Source organism: Diabrotica undecimpunctata, chromosome 5, assembly GCF_040954645.1.
Source record: "Diabrotica undecimpunctata isolate CICGRU chromosome 5, icDiaUnde3, whole genome shotgun sequence".
Classification (NCBI taxonomy): domain Eukaryota; kingdom Metazoa; phylum Arthropoda; class Insecta; order Coleoptera; family Chrysomelidae; genus Diabrotica; species Diabrotica undecimpunctata.
The window spans coordinates 124,776,790-124,788,916 of NC_092807.1; the positions used below are offsets into that span (position 1 = coordinate 124,776,790).

The window sequence follows — 12,127 nt, forward strand, 5'->3', positions numbered from 1 at the left end:
CGAAGACATCAGAAGAAGAACCGGAGTGACTGACATCATCGAGAAGATAGCCAGACTAAAATGGAGATGGGCAGGACACATAGCCAGAATGACAGATGGGCGATGGACAAAGAGGTTATTGGAATGGAGGCCAAGGGAGGACAAGAGAAGCGTCGGTCGACCACTTACAAGATGGACTGACGATTTAAGAAGACTCAATAAAAACTGGATGAGAGCGGCGCAAGATAGAAGGGGTTGGAAACATGAGGAAGAGGCCTATGTTCAGCAGTGGACTCTTGAGGCTGGATGATGATGATGATGATCATCCGTCAGTCTAGCAACATGTCAGGCCCAAGCCTATTTAGCTATGGATATTTGTTCAAACTGCATTCCGTGACTCCTATTCTTCTTCTTGCTTCTTGGTTTGATACTTGATCTCCAATGGTAATACCTAACATTAATCTCTCCATAGCGTGTTGTGTAACTCTTATATTTTTTGTCAGAGTTAGTGTTTCTACACCATATGTAAGGACCGGTCAAACACATTGGTTAAAAACCTTTCTTTTTAAACAAACTGGAATGTTAGACTTAAAAATGTTATTTAATCTACCAAAGGCAGCCCATGTGAGACCTATCCGTCTTTGTATTTCAGTTGTCTAATTATCTCGGCCTAAGCGAATCCCATGCCCTAGATATTTGTAAGCTATTACTTGGTCGAAACTATGGCTTTCTATCTAAATTTTCTCGCTGACTACAAGGATCGTCGTAAATTTTGTCTTTGATGTGTTAATTTTAAGACCATTCGTTTTTGATGGTTCATAGAGCGTTTCCAGCATTTTTGTAGCTTTATCAACTTAGGTGGTTTAGATCTTCTTGATTTATATTAATTCTCATATTATCCTCATATGATTTGCTTCTTATACCAAACTTCAGGCTTTTGAGTTATGGGTATATAGAAGGATCCTGACGATACCATGGACCCACAAAGTCACCAATGAAGAAGTACTACGAAGGATAAACACAACCGCGGATTTAATTAATATCGTAAAGTGTCGTAAGCTGCAGTACTTGGTATACATAATGAGAAAACAAGGAAGATATGAGCTACTCTAATGCATTTTGCAAGTAAAATTGAAGGAAAAGGTGCCCTAGGACGAAGAAGAATATCCTGGCTTGCTAACCTTAGAGCATGGTACAGAAAGACCTCAACACAGCTATTCCATATATATATAGCAACCAACAAAGTCATCATAGCCAGAATGATCTCCAACGTTTGAAACGGACAGGTACTCTTAGAAGAAGACCATTTGCTTAAACATATATTCGAGTACAGCTGTAGAGAATTTCGGGGAGATAATATCACTCTGTTTAATTCCACGGTATATCCGGAACTTTTCGGTATCTTCATGAAGTCCGACATAAGCTGTACCAGTTTCGTAGATACTCTGAATCAAAGAGTTTACATAATAAGGAGTAAAGTTAAGTTAAAAGTTAATGAGAAAACAAAGAATATGAGGTCACCAGCTCATGAGCCTTTTAGCGTTGATTTAAAATTTTTGGAAAATATTGTGCTTGCTATTTCTATACATCAAATATAACTTTCTGTGACAACTAATAAAACACTGTGCTTTAAATAGTATTTTTAATATTTATTTTTTTAATTTCAAGCTTTAAAATGCTCTGTTGTGTGCCTTAATTGTTCTGGTGAAACCTGCAGTGAAATATTAAATTTATTCCAAAAATCAAAAGAATTCGAAGAATTTTTTTTTTTTAATTGCTTTGGCTTGAAACTTTTAGCCACGTAACTACATATAGATATTAGTATTCATTCATACAGGATTGTACAAGGAGGACACTTTTCACGCTCAGGGATTCATCAGAGCGGCTTTATTGTAACAAACAAGACATAAACCACGGTTAGGTAGGTGGGCAACATATATGGTAAACATACAAAGGAAATATTCATGCATACGATCAATTTTATACTCATACCTTTAATTGAATTTTTGCAAGAAATATCATAATTATTTTAAAGATTTTTATATTGTCTTCACTTAATAGAAGATTTACGTTTAATGGTGTACTTTAACCCTCTTTTATCAATTCTTTTAGCAGCCACGTACTTGTATTACGATGTAGGGGGCAGTTGAAGAATATGTGATTTAAATCAGCTATTCTAGTCCCACACTCACATCGGTCTGTTGGGAGAACTCCTATTTTGTGTAGACATTGAATCATGGAAAACATCCATGATTTACTTTTAATCTTAAGACAGTTGACACTGTATTTCTGCTTAGTGTGACATCTTTGTAAAATTGTTTTACATCTACTGTTGGTTGTAATTTGTATAAATTAGTGCCCCTGCTTTCACCAAACTGAATCCATTGTCTGTCCCATTTAAATTTAATATGTTGTTTGATATAGGCAAGTAGGTCACATGTGTTAAATTCTTCTATCACCATATGTGGGTGCTGTAATGGATTTTTAGCTATAGAATCAGCAATAGTATTGCCGACAATATCTGAGTGTCCCTTAACCCATAGAAATTTAGTACCATATGGATCTGATAGTTTTAGTAACTGTTGAAAAATTTCTAATATGAATATATTACTATTTATTGTGAATTTAAAGTTTTGCAAGGAGTGTAATACTGACAGTGAATCACTGCATATGACAATTTTGTTCCACTGGTTTTCACAGCACAATTCAAGGGCTTTGTATATAGCACATGCTTCAGCAGAAAAAATGCTGGATTGATTATTTAAAATAAATGATTTTTTAATCTTGATTTTTGGTACAAAGTAAGCACTGGTTGTACATGTTGGTGATTTTGACCCGTCTGTATAGATCACAATATGATCTGAATAGCTACTTAAGATTTCTTTAAGAGTAGTGTAGCAAAATTCATTTTGGTATTTAGGGATAATAATATTTGTAGCTAGAACACTTGTTAGATGTGGTATATCCAACGATTCCCAGATAACATAACAAGGGGAGTTTATTAACTTCAGTTCGTTGGAAGTTATAATTGCTCTTGCAAGTGGTGGAGAGTTTTTTTTAATGAAGTTTGAAGATGATCAGCTGTATTTAATTTATTAATTATTTTTGCATTATAAGTGCCACGATAATGTTGGTTTAGGAAATATTTGCTTGCCAGGTATTCTCTGCGCAATGAGAGTGGGTTTTCAGATGCTAGAGCTAGGGTGGCTTCATTTGGAGTGCTTTTCATCAATCCTAACACAATCCTTAGAGCTTTAAATTGGATTCTATTAAGTTTACGTAAATTGGTTATGCTAGCTGACCCATATACCACACAACAGTAATCTATTATAGATCTTATATAGGCTCTATAAAAATTCAATGCAATGTTTTGATCTGCACCCCACGATCTCTTACATACCATTTTAAGAAAATTAATACCTTTTTCGCAGCGACCAATTGTATAATTAATATGTTGAATCCAAAGCAATTTTCTGTCAAGTACGACACCAAGATATCTAAATTCCGAAACAATTGGAATATCATTGCCATGTGAGGTTACAGCGTGATGTTTAATAGGGTGTTTTCTTGAAAAAAATACTACGGCACATTTTTGGTACGAAATATTGAATCCATTTAACCCAATTATCCAAGTTGTACATAATATGTTTGAGTTCAGTAGTGCTTTCACTGTACGTTTTCTTATGTTAGTAGATGACAATATCATCAGCATATTGTAAGCAAACAATATTGGAAGACCATAAATTGTGCAAATCGTATGTGTACAAATTAAAAAGAAGTGGACTTAAAACAGCTCCCTGTGGAATACCTTTTGATGTGATCTTGGGTCCAATAATATTGTGACCTACTCTTATCGATACACTTCTGTGAATTCGAAGATGAATTACCCACAATGATGCCAATTCTAACACGGCGTGGACCATTAAAGAAAATTAAAAAACGATAGCTGGAAAACAACTTTTTAAATATATAATTATGCTCAATATTATCTCGTCAGTAAATTGTCAGTAAATTATTCCTAATGGGGATATCACAAAGAAAACGAACCTCCAGACTCTACCCCATAGGTGGTCGGGAAAAAGCTCGATATTAATCTAATAAAGTACCCTTAAGCTAGCGGTGACACATGAGCGGAATCCAATTTAACTTACGCCATATTTTTCACCCATTTTTCACTAATTTATTACCACTCTAATAATTTTTCACCACCAAATCATCCTTCAGAGACCCTTAAGGTTAGCGATTCTGCTGGCTTGAGATAAAAAGTAATAGAAATAAAGTAGAAATTTTAATTATTTACAAATAATGTTTATAAAATTTTCTATGGGGTCGCTAATTTACGAGGTAGAGCCAGATAACCGAACACCTGTGTTCGGTTATTCTCTGGTAGAGCGCGAAATACCTTTGCCTTCCTTGTTGTAAGATGGTGACCGAGGGACAAGCGTGGTGAATCCCCCAATCTTGAACTTAAGCTAGTACTAACCATCCCCACACATAAAAAAAAATTAAATTGCGTCCTCTCAAAAATGTAATCTTAATGTAACTTTTCAATGGAGCGACCATCTGTCAATATAATCGTAGCATAAGAAAATGTTTGGGGGTTTATTGTATACCTGAACTTTATTTCTGATTTACCAATAACTCATTCATTTTAGTCATTTTTATGTAGGATATGAGTAAAGAAGGGGTCGAAATGGTTTACATTTTGTACATGGTTATCCAGTGGTAAGGTAATTGGGAAAATCCAATCATTTGGCAGGTTTTGGCAGAAGTAGTTCTAGCTTGTGCCGAGATCGCAAAAGAAGTATCTACCAACTGTGCTATAATCTTTTAAAAATAAGTAAGGTGTACTTAACCAATTATTACTAGTAAATTTATATTATGTTAATTGGAGTGTATAAAATGTTTGAATTAGAAACTCACCAAAATATCTTAGTTATAAAAACCAGTCTCCCCTATCATTTATTAGATAGTGAGTGGGTGCGGTCCAGTATCCACTTCATTGCGTCCGCTTTAAATAGATTGAACTAAAACCTATAATAATTATATTTTAACTTACGCAAACATTTGTCCAAAAAAGTGTTATATAAGTTGTATTCATGAAAGAATAATGTAAAATATTAATCATTCGTCTGTTACATTCTAATTATTAGCTTAAATAGATAGTATGATAAAATAAATTTAACATAATTGTTTATGTTCAAAAATATTATTTTAAGCAGATTTTTATACTAAGTTCAATCAAACGTGTTTCGTCTATTATGGAAAACTGCTGGAACAATAACAGTTTAGATCCGTCTAGAATTGACTGAATTTTTTATAAGGTAACATTCAAAATGATCCTCTTAAACCAAACTGTCATGGATTGAAAACAATTTTCATAACGTAATATTCAAAATGTTTAGACAGAAAATCTCTTTAATATGGAAATATTTAATTACAAAAAAATAGTAAAGCGAGACCCGGACCAAATTCACTCTAAGATACGTACGTACCTACTTGATCTTTCGTGTAATGATAAAGTATCTATAAGAATAGAAATATACAAAAAACAAACAAAAATTCGCTTATTCAATATCAATATAAACCTTTGCTTCTATCTATCTATCTATACAACGATTTTTACAGCTGTCGCCACCTTCCTTCTTTCAGTCTCCAGTCCTTTCTGTTCTCCCATTCTCCATCTCTAAGGTCTCGTCTTTCCATGGCCTCGTCCACTTCATCCCTCCATGATCTTCGGGGTCTACCTCTTTTCCTCCTTCCTATTGGGCTCCAATCCGAAATCTTTGCTATCCACCTTGTATGATCTGTTCTTCTCACATGTCCATACCAAATTAAACGTTTTTCTTCGATGTAGCTGAGTATGTCTTGTTCTACTGCCATTCTTCGTTTTATCTCCTCATTTCTGATGCGATCCATTTTGTCACTCTGCAGCTTCTTCTCATGAACTCCATTTCAGTTGCTGTGATTTTGGACCTCTTTCGTTTATTTATTACCCAATTCTCTGCTCCATAGGTCATTATACTGCGTACCAAGGTGTTATAAATTCTCTTCTTTGTATTTCTGGTAATCTGTCTATCCCACAGTACCCCGTTCATTTGTTTAATACATGTTCTTGTCTGTGCTAATCTGCTGGTTATCTCTTGCTCGTTGGTTCCATTTTTTGAAAGTATGAATCCTAAATATTTGAATTTGTCAGTGCCGTTAATTTCGCTATTATCGTCCATTTCCAAGTTTCTCACTGATTCTTGCTCCGTTGTTAAATATTCTGTCTTTTCTAGATTTATTTCCAGTCCATTTTTTTTGCTTTGCTTTGCATTGCTTCTTTGAGGATATAAAACGTGGAAAACTTAACAAATTATACATGAACAATAAAACTTTAAATTCTTCTTCTTCTTAGAGTGACGTCTCCGTACAGAGGTTGGCAATCATGATGGCTATTTTTATTTTTGAACTTGCTGCTCTAAACAAAGCAATCGATCTGCATTGATACCAATCAAGTTGATTCTTCAACAATGAGTTCTGCCTTTGGCCAACAGATCGTCATCCTTGAATCTTTCCCTGTATTATAAGTCTCAAAATTTCCTATTTTGGTCCCCTCATCACGTGGCCTAGGTATTCCAGTTTTCTGGTTTGTATAGTGGTGATTAGTTCTGTTTCTTTACCAACCCTCTCCAGTACTTCTTTATTTGTAATTCTATCAGTCCATGATATTTTTAATACTCTGCGGTATAACCAGAGTTCGAAAGACTCGATTCTTTTTAAATTGCATTTTTTTATGTCCATGTCTCAGCTCCATATTATAATAATATTGAAAATATATAACAGCGACTGGTACGTAGTCTGATCTCCAAATTTAGATTTTTGCACGTTAGGAGTGGCTTTATTCGTATAAATGCTGATCTGGCAATCTCTATTCGCCTGTTTATTTCTGCAATATGATCATTGGTTTCATTGATCAAAGTTCCCAAGTACTGATATTTTTCTACTTGTTCTATCACGTTATTATTGATTGTCAATAGGTGATGTATGTTTTGTGGTCTTTTTGTAATTAGCATGTACTTCGTTTTTTGAGCGTTTATAGTAATTCCCATCTCAGCAGTATTCATACTTAAGCTTTCGATAAGATGTTGTAGATCTTCTATACTCGTTGCTATGAACACAGTGTCGTCTGCATATCGTAAGTTGTTAATTAATTTTCCATTAACTTAACTCCCGCTTTGATATTATTGAGCGTGTTTCGGAAAATTTCTTCAGAATATAAGTTAAGCAAAAGTGGAGATAAAACACATTCCTGTCTAAGTTCTCTACAAATCTTTATTTCTTCTGGGTGTTGCCCATCAATTTGAACTATGGCACTTTGGTTCCAATATAATGTTTGCACTATATTTATGATTTTACTGTCAATGCGCTTATTCATAAGTATTGATATTAGTTGTTCATGTCTTAGTTTATCGAAAGCTTTTTCGTAGACAACAAAGCATAAGTGTAGATCTACGTTTACATCCCGACATCGCTGAATCAATATGTTGATGAGGCTCAGTGTTCGATATTCAGAGCACTCTTTTGCTGCTTGTTTTTAAGGGATGGTTATTTATGCTGACTTCAGCCACTCTTGTGGTATTATTCCCGTATCGTACACCGTGTTAAATAAATCTGTCAATACTTCCAAGTTATCCTCTTCCACTAGTTTTAACAGTTCTACTTTTATTTCATCTAATCCAGCTGCCTTATTATCTTTAGAGTTTTTGATAGCATATTTGATTTCATCTATCGTGATCTTCTGTCTCTCTAAAGGATTTAATTCTTGTATTTTCTGTATTTCACCTCTTTGATTTTGGAAAAGTTCTCTAACGTACTCCTCCCATCGTCTTAATTTCTTTGGCTATTAGTTATTAGTAGTATAAGTAGTAGTAGTCTATTATTAACATGGTCTAGTACTACGTGTTGTATGTCGCATATCTCCCTTACCTCGTATCTGTCAACTATATTAGCATAATTATTATAAATCACACATAATTTTTTCATTGGCAAATCAAGTGAAGTAAAAGATATTATTATTTAAACAATAATTGTTTATTAATACCATATAAACAATAAAAATCAATTATTGATTTGTATGGTTTCTAAAATGCATTAGATTTTTAAGAAAAATTTGATTTTGTTAATTTTTCTTTATTAAACACATTTGTAAACTAATATCATTGCTATTTTTATTGATAATAAACCACAATTTAAGTTTAAAATAAGTTTATTTTTAACGTTTCAATTTTCACTTTTTTTTAAATCCTTATATTTTGAGAAAGATTGCCAAAGTGGAAATTGAAACGTCAAAAATAAACTTATTTAAAACTTAAATTGTGACTTATTCCCAATTGAAATATTAATTACATTAAGATGCCACAAGAAAATAGCTTAAGAACAATATTAAGTGACTCATATCATTTGATCGTTGCGATCAAAAGCATTCCAGTGGAGGATTTCTTAGTAAAAATTCCTGTTTTTTTCTGGTATGTACATCAAAAGCTTCTGAATGTCTTCTTTTTTCTTTTTATTAAGAGATAATTTGTCTTGCTTAATCTAACTTACGGAAAACCAACCCAATAATAAACTCAGAGGTACAAGTGCTTGCAGATACAGCACTGCTGCTGAAATATTTTCAAATAAAACTTTTTATTTGACCAACTAATTACCTGGAAACTTTGTACGAAATAGATCATACACACGATGGGTTCCTTCAATTTTTTATCAAAGTAAAATTTGTCTTTCCATTGCCATTTTAGTGGAAAAAGTGCTAATGTAAGTTTTATTCTAATCTATAATTGGTGAAGGTAATGCTTTGTCGAAAATGCTCTTTCCTCTTTCTTTTATCTATCGGAACTTTTTCTTTAATAAAGCCAAATTTTCCCAGTAAAACTTGTGAGGTAATACCTATTTAATATTAAAGCACCGAGATTGTCGTTTATCCTTTTTTGAGCGTTTTACTTTTATGTCACATCTTATATTCATACAACAGTTACATCATAAAAGTCTTAATTTCCGGAAAAAGTTACTTGTGTTGTTTTGAAAAGACAAAATATAATTTACATACCTATTTTATAAAAAAATTTTCATCAAGATTTTGTGGACATTGGAAATTAATCTAGTCATTTTTTCAGTTGGCTGTGCTTACTCTAGTAGTTGCAACATTTGCTCAAGACTATTATGATGATGAACCTCAGCCTGCTCCTAGACCTAGACCTGCACCTGCGAGAGTTCAACCTAACTACTCAGGACCATCAGCACCCAGACCAACACCGATTCCAATTCTTAAGCAGATAAATAGGTATTTTATTTGATATTTATTTTCAACCCTGGTTTCTCAATATACATACATCTTGTTTATCTGCTTATTTAGTTATTAATATACCCAGTTTAGTCATAATCGACATTGTTGCTTGTTGACATATTAGATTAGTATTACTTATTACTACCCCTAATTACCTTCTTTAGGCACAACGAAGATGGGTCATATACTTATGGATACGAATCAGCAGATGGTACATTCAAAATAGAAACCAAATTACCCACTGGGGATGTAAAAGGAAAATATGGATATATTGACGATACCGGTAAAGTCCGTGTTGTAGAATATGGTGCCACCAAATATGGTTTCGATCCCAGTGGAGAAGGTATATATTAATTATTTTTAATACTAAAACACTTTTTTAATTTAAACAAATGTCCACGAGACACCTAACTTATTAATTAATCAACTGTGTTCTTAGTTATTAGCAGAATAAACAGAAAATTATTGAATTTAATAAAAATGAAATCTGAAATCAGACAGTTTAAAATTTAATGCAGACAATTTTATAAAACAATTACTTCATTATCATCCTTATCCCTTTCGCCTTTATCCCTATTGTGGGGTCAGTTTTCCCAATTAGATCACAAGTATCTATCTTGGGCCATACCAATATCAATCAACTTCGTAAATGTAAAGTCTTTTTGAGTCTTCCTCCTTACTGCCTCCAGAAACATGCCAAAACCATCTTAACCCATGTTCTTTTATTTTCCTCCAATGTCTTTGCATATATATATATATATATATATATATATATATATATATATATATATATATATATATATATATGTGCATAGACATTGGAGGAAAATAAAGGTAAAAATAAAAATAAAATGTTTTGAAAATTACAAAGCGTACCCTTTGGTAGCTAGTATTTCCAGCAAGAGGTAGCAACTGCCACCAAGCACAGACTCCAACAATATTTCTGTGGAGTACATTTGGATATTTCACTTCACATTTCACTTTTTTCTTCCATCTTACTCTCCGAAGTTAACATTATTGTGTGCATTTGTTTAGTGTATGCTAAAACTATAGTTTCTGCATTCAAAATAAAACAATAAATAGATTAAAACAAATAGGAACTGTGTTTTTAGTTTAACGGAGGTTACATACAATATGCTATGTGTATTTTTTTTAAAATCCATACTGTAATATTGTTTGAATGTAAAATATATTGTACATAATAATTTAAACTCATATTTATCTTTTAGGTATAACTGTTCCACCACCAACTCTAGTCGATGAATCCCAAAAAGAAGGTCCACAAGATGTCGACTATTATGAACCACAACCTCAACCACAAATTCCAATAAGAAAAGCGACAATCGCAAGACCAAGACCTCAGCCCCAACCTCAACCACAGCAAACTTACGAAGACTATTCTCCACCACAACAATTTGAACCTGCACCAGCTCCCGCTCGTCCAGGTATTTTTTTTTGTTTTAAGTTTTTTTAATTCCTCCAAGAGTTATTTGCACCAAAAACTACGTACTCTTTACTTTACTACGTAATTGGTCTTCCCTCAAAAAACACAGAAAATAAATATACACACTGTTATCCAGAATTACCACCATAAAACCAATTTATTATTTGGACTTTTTCTGCCGGCGTGTAAACAGACATGTTGTTTACAAAAGTAAATTAAAGATCTACGCTGTTGTCGCTTTAAATAACCACTGTGTATAATGACAAATTATTTTCGACGGGTCAACGAAGCCGGTTCGTGGAAAGTCGACAGCGCGCAGTGTTGCCATTTAGTGGTGGATATCTAATTTAAAACTTAACGTAGTGTATGAGGAAAAACATTGTACAGTGTATATCTAATTTAAAACTTAACGTACTGTATGAGGAAAAACTTTAAAAATATATTAATTAATTTTTAATCATTAGAGTTTAAAAACAATTTATTTTCAAACCAAATATAATTAATAATATTATCCATTTTCTAGCTCCAGCACAATCGAATTTCGATTTCGACTTTGGACCAGCATCTCGTCCATCCCCAGCAAGGTCTTTCGCTCCAGCACCAGCTCCCGCACCCCGTCCTCGACCTTTGCAGATTCCTGGTGCTCGCCCCTCTCCTATCGATGATGGGTTTGGTCCAGCTCCGGCATCAGTCACTAGAACTCAACCAAGAGTAACATACGCTCAACCGGCTCCAATTCCTTCGAGACCAGCGCCATCGTACGATATACCCTCTGCCAGATTCGCCCCTGCCCCTGCTCCTGCACCAAGGCCTGCACCTGTTTATCAACCAAGGCCCGCACCCTCCATTCCAGTGGCAGGAAGGTCAGGAGGAATTTTGGACCAGTTAAGTAAGGACTACGCTTTACCGTCAGATGGAGCTGCACCTTTACATGATATTAGTTTTGGGTACTATTAAAGATAATAGGAATATTTTTATTTAATTTAAATTTGAGATTAATATTAAGCAGCAGCGTTATATTTAGACTGAGTCTATGTGTTAACATCATATAACTGAAATTTGTCTTCAGTTTTTTGTAAATTATTGTTTAACTAATATAACTAAGAATTATTTGTAAAATTATTACTTTCTGCACTAAACTAGATTCTACATACAACCAATACAATAGAACTACGAAATTGATTAATTTTCTTGAATGAAAAGGTTAAAAGGACAAAATGCGTGTGTACATAAAAAATCACACCAATCCCATTTTTTAGCACTAACTTTAATACGCAGTGATTCCTTTCATGCTGAACCTTAAAAGGTAGAACAAGAGTTCTCAAAGTATTACTATTATTAATTTATTTGTCAATTCGATCCTTATTTTCTGCACC

General features: G+C 33.5%; 1 protein-coding gene across 1 annotated transcript in view; it reads left to right on the plus strand.

Annotated features, from left to right (window-relative positions):
• Positions 1–11,863, plus strand: part of LOC140441760 (uncharacterized) — a 41,263-nt gene extending 29,400 nt beyond the window's left edge. Inside the window, exons 2-5 of the mRNA XM_072532662.1 lie at positions 9,138–9,304; positions 9,472–9,650; positions 10,537–10,752; positions 11,275–11,863. Coding sequence (XP_072388763.1) covers positions 9,138–9,304; positions 9,472–9,650; positions 10,537–10,752; positions 11,275–11,708 — 996 coding nt within the window. The 3' untranslated portion in view covers positions 11,709–11,863. The remainder of the gene's footprint in view (positions 1–9,137; positions 9,305–9,471; positions 9,651–10,536; positions 10,753–11,274) is intronic.
• The last annotated feature ends 264 nt before the right edge of the window (positions 11,864–12,127 follow it).